This window comes from Montipora capricornis, chromosome 3 (assembly GCF_036669925.1).
Source record: "Montipora capricornis isolate CH-2021 chromosome 3, ASM3666992v2, whole genome shotgun sequence".
NCBI lineage: Eukaryota > Metazoa > Cnidaria > Anthozoa > Scleractinia > Acroporidae > Montipora > Montipora capricornis.
The window spans coordinates 74158323-74178948 of NC_090885.1; the positions used below are offsets into that span (position 1 = coordinate 74158323).

The 20626-nt window shown below is 40.1% G+C and overlaps 2 protein-coding genes and 1 long non-coding RNA gene across 7 annotated transcripts in view; 1 reads left to right on the plus strand and 2 right to left on the minus strand.

The window, feature by feature from the left end:
• Positions 1-1290: 1290 nt before the first annotated feature.
• On the minus strand, positions 1291-6516 carry LOC138044086 (uncharacterized). The gene is made up of 2 exons (XR_011131389.1): positions 6123-6516; positions 1291-5076 (listed from the first exon to the last, which is right to left on the minus strand). It is a non-coding gene; the product is annotated as an uncharacterized lncRNA (long non-coding RNA).
• LOC138044075 (uroporphyrinogen-III synthase-like) lies at positions 5075-16645 on the plus strand. Of its 4 annotated transcripts, none has more exons than XM_068890702.1 (9): positions 9448-9543; positions 12722-12830; positions 12928-12999; positions 14400-14474; positions 14651-14728; positions 14841-14924; positions 15746-15831; positions 16119-16214; positions 16334-16645. In XM_068890702.1, exons 2-9 carry the CDS (start codon positions 12740-12742, stop codon positions 16457-16459), a joined length of 708 nt encoding a protein of 235 aa, XP_068746803.1. In that variant the 5' UTR covers positions 9448-9543; positions 12722-12739; the 3' UTR covers positions 16460-16645. The 4 variants fall into 4 exon arrangements, with proteins under 4 accessions (XP_068746805.1, XP_068746804.1, XP_068746803.1 ...); XM_068890701.1 differs by lacking the exon at positions 9448-9543 and adding an exon at positions 12152-12312; XM_068890704.1 differs by lacking the exons at positions 9448-9543; positions 12722-12830 and adding an exon at positions 5075-5575.
• LOC138044059 (putative pre-mRNA-splicing factor ATP-dependent RNA helicase PRP1) overlaps positions 15113-20626 on the minus strand; it is a 22400-nt gene continuing 16886 nt past the window's right edge. The window contains exons 11-13 of one of the 2 annotated variants that reach the window (XR_011131383.1): positions 19735-19855; positions 18296-18414; positions 15113-17004 (exon numbers count right to left, since the gene is read on the minus strand). Coding sequence is in view for 1 of the 2 variants with exons in the window: in XM_068890666.1 (XP_068746767.1) it covers positions 16899-17004; positions 18296-18414; positions 19735-19785 (276 nt within the window). In the remaining variant the exon portion in view is untranslated. The remainder of the gene's footprint in view (positions 17005-18295; positions 18415-19734; positions 19856-20626) is intronic. The other variant, XM_068890666.1, reaches the window with a different exon arrangement.

The following is a 20626-nucleotide window of genomic DNA, read 5'->3' on the forward strand; positions in this document are numbered from 1 at the left end:
CGGTCTTTTAAACGTCGTTTAGTTTCTCCTATGTACTGTAGATGGCATCTATTGCATTGAATCATGTAGATAAGGTTTTTAGTTTCGCAAGTTATGTGGAAATTAATGGAGCGCGTTTCGCCAGTAGAGAAGAATTTGTAGTTGGTTAGTCCATGGAAAATGCAAGGACAGGTAGCGCAGTTTTTGCCACAGCGAAAAGAACCGGAAGTGTGGAATTAGAATGAGTTACATTGGGGGACAGTTTAGCTGTAACCAGCAGGCCTCGAAGGTTAGGGAAGCGCCTGAAAGCCACAACAGGTAGATGTAGGAAAGCATTTTTGCAGCGGTCAGAAGAAAGAAGTAGATTGAAGATGGAAGGAAGTGATGGATTATTAGTGGTCGTTATGAAAGGTATGCGTTTGGGTTTGTCTATCTGTTTAGGTTGTAGACTATATGTGCGGAGAATGTCTGTGGCCCGTTGTATTTGTTTAGTAACAAAGTTGCGTTTGTAACCTCGTTTCAGAAGGTATGTCGTTAGTTCCGTGGTGCGAATCTTGAACGTTTCGTCGATCCCATCGGTCTTCACATCCGCGAAGAAACGTATTAGATTTCAGTTTATTATTTTAGTGATTTCCGTCATTTTCACGCGACTCTTAGTATTTGAATTCAAAATCTCTGGTATATAGGGCTAATTATTAAATACACAATAAGTACCTTATATTTAAATACATAATAATAAGGGATACATGAGGTACTTACCTCATTAAAACATATGCTGTACTCATTATATGTGGGCTCATGTTAGAGCACACGTAACAAATGTCAACCGTTCGTGTTTCGACAGGGAGAGACTCATATCTGGTAAGTAATCATTTTATAAGTGCCCCTTCAGGCCATTTTCGTCTACAGAAGCCACCAGGCTGGCATCATTAAGCTAGAATGTGGGTAAAGGCAAGCCTTTGAAAGAAAACAGAGGCGAGAGATGGTTTCATGCAGACATTACAGTTGATTTTATAGGCATAAACGTAACGTAAGAACCGTGCGTGTCTGGTCTTGTCTCAGACAGAGGCGAGAGATGGTTTCATGCAGACTGGGACGCCTAACTGAATGCTCTGTTGTAAACAAGGCGGTTCACGAGTGAAGTTGTCTCTCTGGTCTTTCTGTGGACGGATTCCAGGACCTACCGATACAATTTGGGCAAGTTTTGAAAGCTAAAAACTTCAATCGATGCGGTATTTTGCTGATAGGACTGGGTGGCCCGACACTTATGAAAAAAACTATAAAATGAAAATCGGGAGTCTTCCCTTGTCATGGAATGGCAGAATTACCCAGAATTCTTTTTGGGCATGAGCGAGGCAACTTAAGAAGCACGAGACTGGCCCTCATGGAATGGCTGAAGCGCGGCCAGAGGAAATGATTTCTAGCCAGATACTCAGGGGTAGGCCTGGTGTGTGCTTTTAACTTAGATTTTGGATTTCTGAACAAGTTTTTATCATAGAAGATTCGCGACAAAGGTGTGCTTTCATTTCGCTGTAATTCTCGTGTCAAAGAAACGCTATAATAATGTAAATACGAGAAAAATACGTTTTCTCTCCCGTCCCCTTCTTATGCATGATCTTCGCGGAAATTACATTCTGTTCCTCAGTAAACCTGGAACAACCAGTTATGGTCTTAGTTCTGTTTTTTCTTACGTATCAGCTAAGTTGCGGAATGCGCTACCTGATTTTATCCGTAACTATGAGTTTACTGGTTTTAAAAGAGAATCCAGGGCCGCATTTTGTACAGGGGCTTTTCTTTCTAATGAATATATCTTTAAATATTACGTATTTAGAAGGTATCTGTATAGGCTATGTATTTTAGCTGTAAATGTAATGTCTCGAAGTTATTAGCTCCTGTAGTTATTCGGAAAAAGCTTATGACTGTATGTATGTTACCTTTAGCAGGGCGCATGCGCACACTTTGTAATCTACGACTCCAGTGCTTACCATATGACACAAAATGACTTTTGTCTTGAATATATAAGCCATCTAATTGTTACGCTATGTTGACAAGGGCGGTTTGGAGCTGTGAGTAGGCGTGGGATTTGTCACATATGGTTTAGGGGCCGACATATCTCTCCCTCAATGCCGTACCGGGAGGCAAGGTCGGTAGCAGAAAGCAGCGAAGGGCCAACTGCGTCCAAAAGCGATCGCACGGGCCGAAATCCCGGGATGACTCGTTTGGTACGACGCTCCAGCGCCGGTGTCTGGAGGTACTGCGTTTTTCTCTCTTGTTCAAACATTCCGTCAGCGCATGCGTAAATGTTCTGGCTCTCCGATACCTAGCCTACCAAAAAAAATTAACATGCTGTTTTTTTTTGTCTTTTTTTTAAACCAGCAATTGACATTACAGTTGATTTTATAGGCATAAACGTAACGTAAGAACCGTGCGTGTCTGGTCTTGTCTCAGACAGAGGCGAGAGATGGTTTCATGCAGACTGGGACGCCTAACTGAATGCTCTGTTTTAAACAAGGCGGTTCACGAGTGAAGTTGTCTCTCTGGTCTTTCTGTGGACGGATTCCAGGACCTACCGATACAATTTGGGCAAGTTTTGAAAGCTAAAAACTTCAATCGATGCGGTATTTTGCTGATAGGACTGGGTGGCCCGACACTTATGAAAAAAACTATAAAATGAAAATCGGGAGTCTTCCCTTGTCATGGAATGGCAGAATTACCCAGAATTCTTTTTGGGCATGAGCGAGGCAACTTAAGAAGCACGAGACTGGCCCTCATGGAATGGCTGAAGCGCGGCCAGAGGAAATGATTTCTAGCCAGATACTCAGGGGTAGGCCTGGTGTGTGCTTTTAACTTAGATTTTGGATTTCTGAACAAGTTTTTATCATAGAAGATTCGCGACAAAGGTGTGCTTTCATTTCGCTGTAATTCTCGTGTCAAAGAAACGCTATAATAATGTAAATACGAGAAAAATACGTTTTCTCTCCCGTCCCCTTCTTATGCATGATCTTCGCGGAAATTACATTCTGTTCCTCAGTAAACCTGGAACAACCAGTTATGGTCTTAGTTCTGTTTTTTCTTACGTATCAGCTAAGTTGCGGAATGCGCTACCTGATTTTATCCGTAACTATGAGTTTACTGGTTTTAAAAGAGAATCCAGGGCCGCATTTTGTACAGGGGCTTTTCTTTCTAATGAATATATCTTTAAATATTACGTATTTAGAAGGTATCTGTATAGGCTATGTATTTTAGCTGTAAATGTAATGTCTCGAAGTTATTAGCTCCTGTAGTTATTCGGAAAAAGCTTATGACTGTATGTATGTTACCTTTAGCAGGGCGCATGCGCACACTTTGTAATCTACGACTCCAGTGCTTACCATATGACACAAAATGACTTTTGTCTTGAATATATAAGCCATCTAATTGTTACGCTATGTTGACAAGGGCGGTTTGGAGCTGTGAGTAGGCGTGGGATTTGTCACATATGGTTTAGGGGCCGACATATCTCTCCCTCAATGCCGTACCGGGAGGCAAGGTCGGTAGCAGAAAGCAGCGAAGGGCCAACTGCGTCCAAAAGCGATCGCACGGGCCGAAATCCCGGGATGACTCGTTTGGTACGACGCTCCAGCGCCGGTGTCTGGAGGTACTGCGTTTTTCTCTCTTGTTCAAACATTCCGTCAGCGCATGCGTAAATGTTCTGGCTCTCCGATACCTAGCCTACCAAAAAAAATTAACATGCTGTTGTTTTTTGTCTTTTTTTTAAACCAGCAATTGACATTACAGTTGATTTTATAGGCATAAACGTAACGTAAGAACCGTGCGTGTCTGGTCTTGTCTCAGACAGAGGCGAGAGATGGTTTCATGCAGACTGGGACGCCTAACTGAATGCTCTGTTTTAAACAAGGCGGTTCACGAGTGAAGTTGTCTCTCTGGTCTTTCTGTGGACGGATTCCAGGACCTACCGATACAATTTGGGCAAGTTTTGAAAGCTAAAAACTTCAATCGATGCGGTATTTTGCTGATAGGACTGGGTGGCCCGACACTTATGAAAAAAACTATAAAATGAAAATCGGGAGTCTTCCCTTGTCATGGAATGGCAGAATTACCCAGAATTCTTTTTGGGCATGAGCGAGGCAACTTAAGAAGCACGAGACTGGCCCTCATGGAATGGCTGAAGCGCGGCCAGAGGAAATGATTTCTAGCCAGATACTCAGGGGTAGGCCTGGTGTGTGCTTTTAACTTAGATTTTGGATTTCTGAACAAGTTTTTATCATAGAAGATTCGCGACAAAGGTGTGCTTTCATTTCGCTGTAATTCTCGTGTCAAAGAAACGCTATAATAATGTAAATACGAGAAAAATACGTTTTCTCTCCCGTCCCCTTCTTATGCATGATCTTCGCGGAAATTACATTCTGTTCCTCAGTAAACCTGGAACAACCAGTTATGGTCTTAGTTCTGTTTTTTCTTACGTATCAGCTAAGTTGCGGAATGCGCTACCTGATTTTATCCGTAACTATGAGTTTACTGGTTTTAAAAGAGAATCCAGGGCCGCATTTTGTACAGGGGCTTTTCTTTCTAATGAATATATCTTTAAATATTACGTATTTAGAAGGTATCTGTATAGGCTATGTATTTTAGCTGTAAATGTAATGTCTCGAAGTTATTAGCTCCTGTAGTTATTCGGAAAAAGCTTATGACTGTATGTATGTTACCTTTAGCAGGGCGCATGCGCACACTTTGTAATCTACGACTCCAGTGCTTACCATATGACACAAAATGACTTTTCTCTTGAATATATAAGCCATCTAATTGTTACGCTATGTTGACAAGGGCGGTTTGGAGCTGTGAGTAGGCGTGGGATTTGTCACATATGGTTTAGGGGCCGACATATCTCTCCCTCAATGCCGTACCGGGAGGCAAGGTCGGTAGCAGAAAGCAGCGAAGGGCCAACTGCGTCCAAAAGCGATCGCACGGGCCGAAATCCCGGGATGACTCGTTTGGTACGACGCTCCAGCGCCGGTGTCTGGAGGTACTGCGTTTTTCTCTCTTGTTCAAACATTCCGTCAGCGCATGCGTAAATGTTCTGGCTCTCCGATACCTAGCCTACCAAAAAAAATTAACATGCTGTTGTTTTTTGTCTTTTTTTTAAACCAGCAATTGACATTACAGTTGATTTTATAGGCATAAACGTAACGTAAGAACCGTGCGTGTCTGGTCTTGTCTCAGACAGAGGCGAGAGATGGTTTCATGCAGACTGGGACGCCTAACTGAATGCTCTGTTTTAAACAAGGCGGTTCACGAGTGAAGTTGTCTCTCTGGTCTTTCTGTGGACGGATTCCAGGACCTACCGATACAATTTGGGCAAGTTTTGAAAGCTAAAAACTTCAATCGATGCGGTATTTTGCTGATAGGACTGGGTGGCCCGACACTTATGAAAAAAACTATAAAATGAAAATCGGGAGTCTTCCCTTGTCATGGAATGGCAGAATTACCCAGAATTCTTTTTGGGCATGAGCGAGGCAACTTAAGAAGCACGAGACTGGCCCTCATGGAATGGCTGAAGCGCGGCCAGAGGAAATGATTTCTAGCCAGATACTCAGGGGTAGGCCTGGTGTGTGCTTTTAACTTAGATTTTGGATTTCTGAACAAGTTTTTATCATAGAAGATTCGCGACAAAGGTGTGCTTTCATTTCGCTGTAATTCTCGTGTCAAAGAAACGCTATAATAATGTAAATACGAGAAAAATACGTTTTCTCTCCCGTCCCCTTCTTATGCATGATCTTCGCGGAAATTACATTCTGTTCCTCAGTAAACCTGGAACAACCAGTTATGGTCTTAGTTCTGTTTTTTCTTACGTATCAGCTAAGTTGCGGAATGCGCTACCTGATTTTATCCGTAACTATGAGTTTACTGGTTTTAAAAGAGAATCCAGGGCCGCATTTTGTACAGGGGCTTTTCTTTCTAATGAATATATCTTTAAATATTACGTATTTAGAAGGTATCTGTATAAACTATGTATTTTAGCTGTAAATGTAATGTCTCGAAGTTATTAGCTCCTGTAGTTATTCGGAAAAAGCTTATGACTGTATGTATGTTACCTTTAGCAGGGCGCATGCGCACACTTTGTAATCTACGACTCCAGTGCTTACCATATGACACAAAATGACTTTTGTCTTGAATATATAAGCCATCTAATTGTTACGCTATGTTGACAAGGGCGGTTTGGAGCTGTGAGTAGGCGTGGGATTTGTCACATATGGTTTAGGGGCCGACATATCTCTCCCTCAATGCCGTACCGGGAGGCAAGGTCGGTAGCAGAAAGCAGCGAAGGGCCAACTGCGTCCAAAAGCGATCGCACGGGCCGAAATCCCGGGATGACTCGTTTGGTACGACGCTCCAGCGCCGGTGTCTGGAGGTACTGCGTTTTTCTCTCTTGTTCAAACATTCCGTCAGCGCATGCGTAAATGTTCTGGCTCTCCGATACCTAGCCTACCAAAAAAAATTAACATGCTGTTTTTTTTTGTCTTTTTTTTAAACCAGCAATTGACATTACAGTTGATTTTATAGGCATAAACGTAACGTAAGAACCGTGCGTGTCTGGTGTTGTCTCAGACAGAGGCGAGAGATGGTTTCATGCAGACTGGGACGCCTAACTGAATGCTCTGTTTTAAACAAGGCGGTTCACGAGTGAAGTTGTCTCTCTGGTCTTTCCGTGGACGGATTCCAGGACCTACCGATACAATTTGGGCAAGTTTTGAAAGCTAAAAACTTCAATCGATGCGGTATTTTGCTGATAGGACTGGGTGGCCCGACACTTATGAAAAAAACTATAAAATGAAAATCGGGAGTCTTCCCTTGTCATGGAATGGCAGAATTACCCAGAATTCTTTTTGGGCATGAGCGAGGCAACTTAAGAAGCACGAGACTGGCCCTCATGGAATGGCTGAAGCGCGGCCAGAGGAAATGATTTCTAGCCAGATACTCAGGAGTAGGCCTTGTGTGTGCTTTTAACTTAGATTTTGGATTTCTGAACAAGTTTTTATCATAGAAGATTCGCGACAAAGGTGTGCTTTCATTTCGCTGTAATTCTCGTGTCAAAGAAACGCTATAATAATGTAAATACGAGAAAAATACGTTTTCTCTCCCGTCCCCTTCTTATGCATGATCTTCGCGGAAATTACATTCTGTTCCTCAGTAAACCTGGAACAACCAGTTATGGTCTTAGTTCTGTTTTTTCTTACGTATCAGCTAAGTTGCGGAATGCGCTACCTGATTTTATCCGTAACTATGAGTTTACTGGTTTTAAAAGAGAATCCAGGGCTGCATTTTGTACAGGGGCTTTTCTTTCTAATGAATATATCTTTAAATATTACGTATTTAGAAGGTATCTGTATAGGCTATGTATTTTAGCTGTAAATGTAATGTCTCGAAGTTATTAGCTCCTGTAGTTATTCGGAAAAAGCTTATGACTGTATGTATGTTACCTTTAGCAGGGCGCATGCGCACACTTTGTAATCTACGACTCCAGTGCTTACCATATGACACAAAATGACTTTTCTCTTGAATATATAAGCCATCTAATTGTTACGCTATGTTTGACAAGGGCGGTTTGGAGCTGTGAGTAGGCGTGGGATTTGTAACATATGGTTTAGGGGCCGACATATCTCTCCCTCAATGCCGTACCGGGAGGCAAGGTCGGTAGCAGAAAGCAGCGAAGGGCCAACTGCGTCCAAAAGCGATCGCACGGGCCGAAATCCCGGGATGACTCGTTTGGTACGACGCTCCAGCGCCGGTGTCTGGAGGTACTGCGTTTTTCTCTCTTGTTCAAACATTCCGTCAGCGGATGCGCAAATGTTCTGGCTCTTCGATAGTTAGCCTACCAAAACAATTTAACATGCTGGTTTTTTTTTTTTTTTTTTTTTATTAGCAATTGACATTTCAGTTGATTTTATAGGCATAAACGTAACGTAAGAACCGTGCGTGTCTGGTCTTGTCTGAGACAGGGGCGAGGGATGGTTTCATGCAGACTGGGACGCCTAACTGAATGCTCTGTTTTAAACAAGGCGGTTCACGAGTGAAGTTGTCTCTCTGGTCTTTCTGTGGACGGATTCCAGGACCTACCGATACAATTTGGGCAAGTTTTGAAAGCTAAAAACTTCAATCGATGCGGTATTTTGCTGGTAGGACTGGGTGGCCCGACACTTATGAAAAAAACTATGAAATGAGAATCGGGAGTCTTCCCTTGTCATGGAGTGGCAGAATTACCCAGAATTCTTTTTGGGCATGAGCGAGGGAAGTTAAGAAGCACGAGACTGGCCTCATGGAATGGCTGAAGCGTGGCCAGAGGAAATGATTCTCGGCCAGAACCACAGGAGTAGGCCTGGTGTGTGCTTTTAACTTAGATTTTGGATTTCTGAACAAGTTTTTATCATAGAAATTTCGCGTCAAAGGTGTGCTTTCATTTCGCTGTAATTCTCGTGTCAAAGAAACGCTATAATAATGTAAATAAGTGAAAAATACGTTTTCTCTCCCGTCCCTTTCTTATGCATGATCTTCGCGGAAATTACATTCTGTTCCTCAGTAAACCTGGAACAACCAGTTATGGTGTTAGTTCTGTTTTTTCTTACGTATTAACTAAGTTGCGGAATGCGCTACCTGATTTTATCCGTAACTATGAGGTTACTGGTTTTAAAAGAGAATCCAGGGCCGCATTTTGTACAGCGGCTTTTCTTTTTAATGAATATATCTTTAAATATTATATATTTAGTAGGCATCTGTATATGCTATGTATTTTAGCTGCAAATGTACTGTCTCGAAGATATTAAGTCTTGTAGTTATTTGGAAATTCGAGATGAAATTAAGATTATGCTTGTATGTATGTTACCTTTAGCGGGGTGCGTGTGCACACTTTGTAGTCGGCGATTCCATTGCTTACCATATGACAGATAAAATGATTTTTTCCTTGAATATATAAGCCGTCTAATTCTTTCCTTATATTGACAAGGGCGGTTTGGAGCTGTGAGTCGGCGTGGGATTTGTCACATATGGTTTAGGGACCGACACACTCTCGTACCCAGCGTCTTTGTTTTCTTTGACCAGGGTATACTTGGGTATACAGGGGTATATAAGTTTATACATGGGAAAATAGTGGTATATAAGGGTATACAAGGGTATATTTGGATATATTAGGGTCTACATGGGTATATAAGGCATAGATGGGTGTATAGGGGGACTGATAAGGGTATACATGGGTATATAGGTGTATATAGGGTATACAAGGGTATATAGGGGTATAATGGTATACATGGGTATATAGGGCTAATTATTAGATACACTATAAATACCTTCTATATTTAAATACATAATAATAAGGAATACATGAGGTACTTACCCGATTTTATAATATAACCGCAAACACATGAAATTCATGCCGCGGGCTCGTGGTGCGTGTTTTGATTTTTTGGTGCACACGTCGGTGCACAACAAAACTAGAGAGGACCGCTCTCCTCAGCCGTCTCAGGAACAATTTCTGATGCATTTAGTGCTCAGGAATCATCACACAAAAGTGAGGTAAGGATAGGTTTTATTTTCTTCATCAATTTTTTTTCGATTTATTGCGAATCGGTCTGAATTGTAAGCTTCGTTTTTTTAATTTGCGGAGCTCGAGATCACAGAATCTTTATCGTACTGCATCTATCCCACCAACCGCTCCTTCTCAAGTTTGCACGATTTCATCTAGCTTCATCTATACCTGTGTCGTTACAAGTTCTCATTAACGAATAAGAGAAGTGATCCTCGGACTTAAGTCGACAATTTAAGCAACTGTCTCTTTTTGACATCTTGAAAATTCAGTTGGCTCCAACGGCATTCGAACCCATGATCTCTGCGATGGGTGCAATGCTCTGTGAAGCCACACACTTGGGAGAGTGTCTTGTTTCTGTGAAGGACTCGATGAATGAAATGAATCCATATTAACATTAGCAAAATCTCCATTAGTGCCAAGATGCAAACAAGTGCATATTACATAGACCGAAAGGAAATTGAGAGTAAAAAGTAGGATGAAAATCATTTTGTCTGGATTTCATATTTACGTCCGACATAAACACTATTGCGAGCGAAATGATGTAATATGCACATCTTGGCACTGATGGAATTTCTGCTAATGTTAAAAGAGATTCATTTCATTGCTTGACTCTTTCACGGAAAGAAATGAGCCCAATAAATTGACCTGCTCTGAAGTATTCTGCTTCAAAAATTCATAGCTCAGTTGGTAGAGCTTTGCGTCGGGTGTCTGGAAAACCCGAATAGCGAATAGTCGCGAATAGCGAACAGCGAATAGTCGCGAATAGCGAATAGTACGAACAGTGCGAATAGTGACGAATAGTCGCGAATAGTGACGAATAGTCTTCAATAGTTACCGCCTTATGCTGAACAATCTCGTAATCATAGCAAATAATATGCTCACCTGTCGTCGAAAGAGAGTTTCGTGCATGCTTTTACAAACACTCTAAAGAAGAACAAACGTCAAAATGCAAAAATATAAATCACTTTCATTAATACATCAAGCTCATGATCATCTCCTCGCACAGTGGCTCCCGAACATAAATTTAATTTTAGATACGTGACATTTCATCATCCTCATCTGTGCTCATCCGGCGAGACACGTTCTGTAAAAAGGAATAAAATCAAAATGTGAGGCAAGTGGTTTGTGATTAAAGAGACAAACGAGCTAGTCTGATAACCGTTGCGTTAATTAATTATCCAAATAAGCAACAGGATTCCAGTGCATTTATTACCTTTTCCTCTCAGGGCTCAAACTGTCCTTCGCCGACACATCTCTGCTTTTTTAGCGGGAAAATCCCATCCAACGTTGCTGCGCGGTTGACCAGGAAGTACTGTACTGGGTACCAAATTTTCGTCATTTCGTCACAATCTTCCCCCCCCCCCTCCCCCTCCCCCCTCCACCCTTATTTGCCACTATTCGTGACTATTCGTGACCATTCGCACTATTCGTACTATTCGTCATTATTCGCTGTTCGGTATTCGCGACTATTCGCTATTCGGGTTTTCCAGACACCCCTTTGCGTCGGTATCGCAGTGGTCATGGGATCCACTTCCGTTAGAGTCTTAGAGCGACCTGACTTTTTCAAGTGTCTAGCAGAAATTGTCGACCTAAGTCCGAGAATCACTTCTCTCATTCGTTAATGATAACTCGTAACGACACTGGTAAAGATGAAGCTATATGAAATCGTTCAAACCTGAGAAGGAGCGGTTGGTGGGATGGATGCTGTACTCTCGAACACATGGCAATAAAACGAAGCTTACAATTCAGACCGATTCGCCATAAATCAAAGTAAAAGTATGAAAAAGATAAAACTTATCATTACTTCACTTTTCTGTGATGATTCCTGAGCACTTAATGCATTAGAAATTGTTCCTGAGACGACTGAGGAGAGCAGTCTTGTCAAGTGTTGTCTGTGTACCAAAAAATCAAAACATTGGACCACGAGCCCGCAGGCATGAATTTCATGACTTTGCGGTTATATTATTAAATATGTGATTTATCGCGAAGTTGGTAAACTTGCGATAAATAAATCGCAAAGTTCGTAAGATCGCGATTTATAAATCGCAAAGGTACTTCAATGTGTTATTCATAAATAACACAAAATATAGGTGAAAAGTACTTAAATAATATTTTTACATTTGGCGCCCCATATTTTTTATTTTTACCGCCAGCTTATCACGTCCGTCAACATCCACATCCACAGCCTGGATACTAACCCACAATCTTTCCATCTTTAACAATCAGCGAACCAAACGGTCCCCCGAACCCTTTAGATGCACCTTCTTCGCCGAGCTCGATTGCATGCAACATGAATATCCATAAATGAATGAAGGGGGTAGTTTCCAAAGAAACTGTGGTGCTGCGTCGGTGGGGAAGTAGTATAAAAAAATTTGGTTTTATCAACGGAGTTGATAATGTAAATTGACCACCGTACAGAGATTCTAAAAGCTGACGTTTCGAGCGTTAGCCCTTCGTCAGAGCGAAGGGCTACCGCTCGAAACGTCACCTTTTAGAATCTCTGTACGGTGGCCAATTTACATTATCAACTCCGTTGATAAAACCAAATTTATGACCGGGCAAAGTCACGCAAGTGTCATCTGAATGTTGTGTGACCTCCCAAGGGGGCTCAACACCAATGTGGCGGCCGGAACACAACTTTCTTCGGTCAAATGCGAATTAGGGATATTCTAGCACGTGACAATTGTCTTAAAATGACCCTAGTTGTTTTATTTCGATCTCCTAGTCCTATTCCTCAAGAGGATGATTATCACAAGGTTGTACAACTACAAGTTTGCATTCCGAATTAGGTCGTTTTTCATGTTACGTTAACGCCGCCATGTTGGTGGATGAAAAAACAATCCTTTTGTTCGTCTAGTGTTCAATTATTGTACATTACATCATTGTTTTATGTCTGTCGGGATTGGTTGCAAACCACCTTAGATCTAAAATTAGATATTTTTTCAGGATTGCAAACATTTTTTTGTTATTTAAATTTAAGCTTAATGTGGCAACCCTTTTCTCTGTATCCTCCAATTGCAAGTCATTCCTTTTTCTCATATCAGGTCTATGCTACCAAATGGCAATAATCAAGTAAAATGATTATTTTAAAAAGTTGCTAAAGAAGAACATACCAACCAAACTGAAGTGATCAATCGATTTTCCTAAAAGATATGTTGTTGTTAGGTTCTGTTGGGTAATGGAATGAAACCTATCTCCATCCCTGTACTGTCATTCAAGTTTAATAACCTGCACGAACTTGCCCAAAAACTTCAAGAACCATGTAAATACGGAGGTAAAGCATGACCACATTTTGAACCTTCGTACAAACATAATTTCTGATTATTACTAATAACATCATCTGGAAGATGTCTACATGTTTTACAATTTAGGTATGGTGCTTACAAGTCAACGAGCTGTAGAGGCTATAGAGTGCTCTGTGAATGAGTTTATATCGAAGGAAGGTGAGAAAATATGTGCTCGACAGCCACATTCCACTTGAGTTTTTTGACTATATTTACCTTCATTATGATAGCTCCATGAATTCCAAGCCCACCTGGCCAATTGCCTTTTTCAGTAATTAATGATGCAGACATTCCACAGTAGCGCTACCACATATGTAAAAATTCCAGGCAGGAACCCATGTACTGTAAGTCTTTCACTTCAATGCATGTGGAGACATCAGCAGTGGCAACAGTGGAAATGTTTTCACATAAGTTGGCCTGGGGATTGGGAGTTGGTTCCAGGCTTCTTAGAAACAATGTTATTAATTAACCCTTTCACCCATAAACCAGCCATACTTAGTATTTTACTGAGTCTGTCTAACGCCAGACGATCTTACTCATCAATGGGGAACCCCCAGGAGTCAATGGTGTAAAATTAACTTATTTTAATTTCGTTTTTCATGCTAGAGTCAAACAGAAAATTTAAAATAAGCAACAAACTTTGAATTACTTTTGAAGTCCAAATGACAGCAATGTTTATGACAGTGGCCTACCACCAGGTTCCCCAAATGTCCCACCCTGGGGGAGCAAAAGTTGAAAAAGGGCAGACAAATGGCCAGGGTGGGGTGGGGAAATGAGTGGGCTTATAATTATTGTTGATGGAACCAGTATAAATTTATTTGTTTTGCTCTTATTAATCTAGCTCTTTAAGATGTTTCAGTGGACCACTACCCTAAATAACCTATTTAATTTTAAGTAAATTGTTTATTATAATTTCAACCACGTTGTGGGGTGTGACATGGTTGACTATTTTAACAATGTTCGACCCGTAGCCCGCAAGGACTACAGGTCAATAGCCCATGAGGCGAAGCCAACTAGTTGGACAGAAAAGGCAATAACAAAGTTAGCGAATGCAAGTTGAAGAAATATTTATTTGGCCCGGATAAAACAAAAGAAAGCATTACGCTTTTCGATACTCAAGGACTATTACTAATAGTCATCTTGTAGCGTAGCCAATCAAAATGCAGGATTTGCATTAGTCCACTAGTTGGGTGATACTAATATTGTATAGTTGGTGGCTAACCATGGTGATCAGGCAAGGCAGAGACAGCAGGCCACAGGTCATTATGCTTGAGCTCTAAATAGCTTTTAACCATGCATTAGTACTGGGGTTGAATTGTGTTAAGATTGTGGGCTCTTGCCTGTGACATGATTTGGTGATGAATAACATGCAGTGTTGTAAGGACTTCATTGTTCAATTTTTATGCTTAGGATTTTTTTTCTGTAGTTCCAATTTGTGAAAAATGAGTACCATTTTAGCTGTAGAGCACAGGTGCTAACTAGCACAAGCTTAGCGTGTTTTCCGCAGTAAATATACCATGCATGTATGTATTGATAATGAGATAATTTTTTTTTTTCAGTCTGGAAAAATAGCATTGCAAATGTGTGGCAACAAAGAGCAATTTTTGTGGTTGGGAAAGCCTCTGCAAAAGCAGGTATTTTTTCAACATTGCTACATTTTGTTAGCTTATTATTTTACAGTCCCTCCAGAACAAGTAAAGACACCCTATTTAGCTCACTTGGGTGATGCTGGGTGTCTAACAAACTCTTGAGGGACTGCTAGAAGTCTGAACTTTAAAGAAATGAATGAGATTTATCAATTTTCCTCTAGCCACTGAAAAACTGGGATTACAAAGTACTGGACAGGAAGCTGGGAGTGCAGAGGCTCTGGTTCCAATCATTTGGCAGTGTAAGAATACGTCTCAATTGCTTGCTTCATTGTATCACCATCTTGTTGCCTTTTTAATGGGTGCTCATTAATTGATAAAGGTGTGCTTTCTGTATGTTTATTCCTTCTTCAGCTGTTAAGCCAGCAGGCAACCCACTTCTCTTTCCTTGTGGTAACATGAGAAGGGAGACAATCCCAACTGAGATGGAAAAAGCAGGTAAACAGCTCCTCTTCAACACGTTTTAAGGTGCCTAATCCCTTGACCTATATTGACCCCTGGGAGTGAGACAAGTGAGGCTTAAAAGCTTAGCCTCAAAAGGGGATGGGGAGCCCAGCAAGTCCAAATAATGTAATGCCACCCCACAACTATGGCGATCTCAGTATTAAAAGGCTATCACAACACAATACTCAAGTGCGTTTTTATTTTTATTTTTCAAGTTGCATGCATTCATACACCTTAATTAAAGGTAACATAAGCAGGAAAATAACTTTGGATATTTGTCTGAGGTTAGAATACAACTATTACTATAGGGAAAGGGTTAGGATTAACACATGAGTCAAAGCCTACTGCTCTAACCACTACCTAATATTTTTAAGAGGCTTTAACTTACAAGTGTTTTTCCCAATCCTTGTTTGTCTTACTCCTCATACTGTACAACACAAGGAATGGAAATGAAATGAAACAGACAACATTTTGTGGTCTTGTGGTCACCTGCTCCTTAAGCCGTAGAGATGCAAAATGTTCTTCACATTCCTCTTCTTTTTCATTCCTTGTCCATAAAAAAATGTAACCCAATTGGGGAATAAAGCATTTCCAAGAAAACAAAATCAAATTGATTAGAGGCAGAGTAAGCAATCAGCTTTATCTAAGCATGATGAACATTCCTGCAATTCACATCTTATTAATGCCAAGTGTCTTGATCAGAATTTTCATGATCTGAATTAGTAAGCTCCGTATCATTTCAGTCCAAAGGGAAACCACTCATGCAGACAGCGAAGACACAAAGCTTTTTCCTAACCTGTCTCATATCTTTGCAGGGATACCTCTTGATAGTGTTCAAGTTTATAGCACGTGTGCAGATCTTAACATAAAGCAGTCTTTGGAAGATTTGATCAAAGTTCAGGTAGAAATGTCATTATTTATTTTATTTTTTGCCTTTCCTTGGGGAAAACTATTTTAAAAAAAGTACTGTAACAGTAACATGAAAGAGACACTGTGAATTAATTAAAGACTAATACACTACAAGATCACAATGTTACTGTGACTCTATGGTGTTTATTTTTTGTTTATGAGCAATTGTGTTGTGTGAGTTAATCAATAAATGTTTCTGCTGAAGTTTTTCTCCACAAAGAAAAAGCCAAGAAAAGCTAATCCATATCAATTTTATTGCAACTTCCTGCAATTTCCTAGGGCACTCCTTCATATGCTGTCTTTTTTAGTCCATCTGGAGTTAACTTTACCGCAGACATTCTTTCCTCTATTACCGAGTGGTGGAACAGGGTAAAGGTACCGTATGTTTTTCTCTTTACAGTTCTACACCTCCCACACCTTCTGGCCAGACACTGTTCCCTGAATGTCTAATGAGCTAAAAGTTAAACTGGTACTGTAATATTATTACTTCACAGCTTGTGGCGATTGGCAAGACAACAGCAGAAGCAATGAAGAAGAAGGAATGGACTGTGAGAGCAGTAGCAGATCAACCAAACCCCCAAGCTTTAGCTCAGTGTATAGCACTAAGCATGCAAGAATAAGATTTTGACACAGAAAAGGAAACACGAGTGCACATGACTCAACAAGCTGCTCTATGTACTGAAGTACCTGGGATGACAACTTGTACAGAATACATGTAACTCCTAACAATTCCAATTTCCAATCTTATCTTTGCTGCATGTCAAATCTGTTGGTGCAAAATTAATTAAACTTACTATCATCCTTCACATAGAGTAACAGTCTTGACAAATATGCTTACATTGTACATACACAGGACTAAAGTTTTACATACATGTACAATGTATCTGCTGTACAATGCGCATACAAAGGTAGATAAGAGACATTATCCAACAAGAGTTATTGCTGCACTGAAACTCTTTTAACAGTCAGAAAAGTCTGTAGGTCAATTTGAGAAAGCAAGACTATACAGCTGCTTTCCTTTGAACACTTGTTTGCACCAGTTCCATGACATCTGTATGCTTATCTGCTTTTCTGCAACCTGTCAATGATCCTCTCCAGTACCCGCTTGGCCTCACACATGGGAAAGTTTCTCATGTCGTAGTACTGTGGAGCTAACTTCACCAACCTGCCCAAAAGACAAAAACTCAATGTTGCTCACAAAGAAAATAAAAAGCTAAATGAGCTACAGATGAGTTGTAATTAATTTTCATGAATAAAGTCACTGAAACAGTATTTTACTCAGTCTAACACCAGACGATTTTACTTGTCAATGGGGAACCCCTGGGAGTCAATGGGTTAACAAAAACCAGTCTAGTTTGAACACTTTTCCAACCATTTTAGGTGAATCTCATAAAATCATAGGATTAGTCATTACCAGACTTCTCCAGCCATTAGAGTCATGTCCAAAATTAATGCTTAAAGTACCCCTGTGACAATCACTTCCTTTTTTTCTTCAGAGTTTGAAAGTGTGTTTGCTTAACACCTGACTGGCAAAATTTTGAGCTCTGACTTTCATGGTCTACCATTACTCACGTTCAAAACTGACCGATTGGACCTCAGAGGGTTGCATCCAAGTAAAAGTGATGTCAAAGGCTCACTAGCTTAAAATTTTAGTGTGTGAATGCAGCTTTTATATAAGCAAAACCTGAGTTTAAAAGCCTGAAAGCGAAAAACTCCTGTATTGCATATTAATTCTGCGGTGTGCACATGCATTGCATTCTTAAACTAGTGAGCCTTTGATGTCATTTTCTCCTCAATCCAGCTTTCTCAAGATTTTAACGACAGACCATTAAATAGGAAAATTCCAGTTAAAATAAACAGGTGACTTTTTGAAATCAAGGCTTAAAACTTTGGTTGCTTAGTGTTTAGTTAACAAAGATTTGAAATCCAAAGAAAAATAAGAATTGATTTTTCGGTCACACAGGCACTGACAATCAGTGACAAGATCTGTTTTCACATTTTAGTGTTCGATTGGTAATCCGAAGATCCAGATTTAAGATCTAAATCTGGATTTTTCTATCGAACACCCATCCTTGGGCCTTAGGTACCAAACATGTCTGACCAGCATATTCATTTCTTTGGTAGAAACATAATGCATCTTATTTCTGAATGGCAGGCTTTTCTTAGGTGGGTTCAGTGAAAGTTACAATGCAGACCCCCCAAGGTGCCTTCGCCTCTTGCACATTGACAGCCCTGTATAGCTCTAAGTTCAATACCATGGTTACAAACAGTACAAGTTTTGGGATTAGCCTTAGCCTTGCAGAAGCATTTGACAGACCAATATCTTGCTAAAGTCACACAACAGATTAACAGTGTAGCACTCAAGCAATTATGCTAAATAAGCCACACTGACAGCATACTGAATAAATAATTATTATAAATAGCAAGAGAATCCCAACCAAGGATTTGGACCTTACCAATCGGCCTTGATGTCGGTGCAGGTCCTAATGTAATTCTTTGTGGTCAAGACAAACTCATTGTACAACACCCATTCTGGCTTGTGGTCCAAGCAGGTTGATGGGTGTAGCTGTACAACCTGAATAGCAAAAAACATTCTCTCACACTTTAACTTAACCCTAGTGTCACAACCCTCTTTTAACAGTGAACATATTTTCAATTAAAATTGTTATCACAAAAGTTACAACATGATGGAAAAAATAGCTATAACTATTTTTTAGCTTCACTTTTATAAAAAAAATATTACTACATGTAAGGCATGACTGAGAGAGAACATAATTATAATTATTTTACTCAAATAGGTCACTTGCAAATGAATGCTGTCATGACCATTTTTAAAATTTTAGTACAGCCAAATGCATAGACTTCTTATTAGGGAACTCAAAAGCAAAGTGTTTTTAAGCCACAGATGTCAACAAGAACTGGTCTTTTTGTATCCAAGGGCACTGATGTTGCCCAGGTATTCCTGTTGTAAATTGTCTCTATTTAAAGGCCCACAATCACCACTCGCTTTTCAGAATACATGTATTTTTGCTGCTGGTATTTGTCACAGCCAAAACTAAGCTTGAAGTGTTGGCTGAAGCTTGGGTAGATCAATTGCCATAGACCAAATGCAAAAATGGTCACAAGTAAATTAAATTTGTATTCTTTTGTCCTTGTGAAAACTAGTCTGACTAGCCTCGATTTGACAGCCAAAATTATTTCAATCTTACATGGGTCCACATCAGCTTTTAAGGTTGCCTTTTCCGACCCGCCTTAACAAATAAATTTATGTATGTATGTATGTGTATATGTATCTGTCAATGAGGCCAGTCACCCCAATTAATAATTTGGTTGAGGCCATTTTTGCATTCGGTGAATGTTTTCCTGCAATCTTCAATGTTTGATTTTGGGGAGCAGCTATTGGAATGTAAATCTAAAGCCAAAACAAGTAAAGTGGTTGGAAGTAGTTTATCTTGGTAGAGATGTGCTCGCTGTTTTGCCTACGGGGTATGGAAAATCTATTATTTTTTCACCTATTGCCAGCCCTGCTCTTTGGTAAATTTTCCCCTTCTACATTGAATTCAGGAAAGTCAAATATTGACAACTTGGCTGCCCACTTTTTGGGAGACACGTGACCAACCTGAGCCAGGGTCTCTCTTCCCCTGCCCCCTCTGGGGTGGGGAGATCAAAGACACTGGGAACGAGGTTGATCATGTGTTTGGACAAGACGTCATTTCAAAACAAAAACAAAAAGCTGTTTTTATTTTTGGGTGAATAGAGGCCTATAAGATAAGTGACCCTTAGCCATGCAAAATTTAATGTGTTGACATTGGGGCAGGCTAAAAGGGGGAAACCTTAACTACCATGGTTGTTCGAAAGAAGTTCTCACATTGTTTCTGTAAACACTCTAACTCACCTGATTATCCTTGACTGTGAGATAGTGTCCAGACCTTTCCAGATGAGCTACCTGCTCGGCAGAACAGTTAAGTGGGAGAGCAGGGTGGGGTTCACAGATTTTATGATCAGTATCTGAGGTACTTCAAATGAAATTACTATATCAGTCAGGGGAACACTGCCCAAATAGGTCATGTCTGAAACTTAGGGAACCTCAACTCCTTAAGGGTAAAAGGGTTACAATGATGGAAACATATGTAACGTTTGTAAGCAAACTTACTTGAAATTTTTGCCAAAAAATGCCTTAAGAAATAAAATTCCCCCTTCTTAAATAATCGTGACTTACAGAGTTTTGCACAGTAACAGTAAGGCAACCATAACATGTCACAGTAATTTACAGTGTAAGATAGCAGCACATGGGAAATTTGAAAACAAAAATGTGCAATTCTGAAATTTCAAATGCTTTCTTTGAAAAAGTTTCAAACAAATTTGATTTTTAAAATTAGTTCCTGTGGTCTAAAGTTTTTTTTTTGGTTGGAATGGAGATCCCCTTAAAGTTATAGGAGTCCACCAAAAATGTAGATGCATAAAGTGTGCACTGGTGAATCAATAACATGTTTCTGACTAAAGGCAATGACCAGAGATAAATAGCTGCAGAAAGCAAGAAATTTATGTTCCCCTGACTGTAGGCTTAACTACTATTTATTCTATAATAAAACCAGCCCCAAGACCCTTGAATAGTTGTTGTATCACTGAGAAGTCAATACACAAATTTAAAACAAAGTAAGTGCTCCTATGACAACAAAAATTAATAAACTTTTCTTTTTCTTTGGGTTTCAAAACTATTTAACTGAACACTACATGTAAGCGACCCAAGTTTTAAGCCATGACTTTAAAGCCTACATTGTATTTAA

What these genes read in the sequence shown, in the direction of transcription:
- LOC138044075 (XM_068890701.1), top strand. Translation starts at nt 12,208, where the DNA reads ATGCGAATTAGGGATATTCTAGCACGTGACAATTGTCTTAAAATGACC. An exon ending in AGAACCATGTAAATACGGAG is followed by an intron (nt 12,831 to 12,927) that starts GTAAAGCATGAC and finishes TTTACAATTTAG; the next exon opens with GTATGGTGCTTACAAGTCAA. An exon ending in AGTGGTGGAACAGGGTAAAG is followed by an intron (nt 16,215 to 16,333) that starts GTACCGTATGTT and finishes ATTACTTCACAG; the next exon opens with CTTGTGGCGATTGGCAAGAC.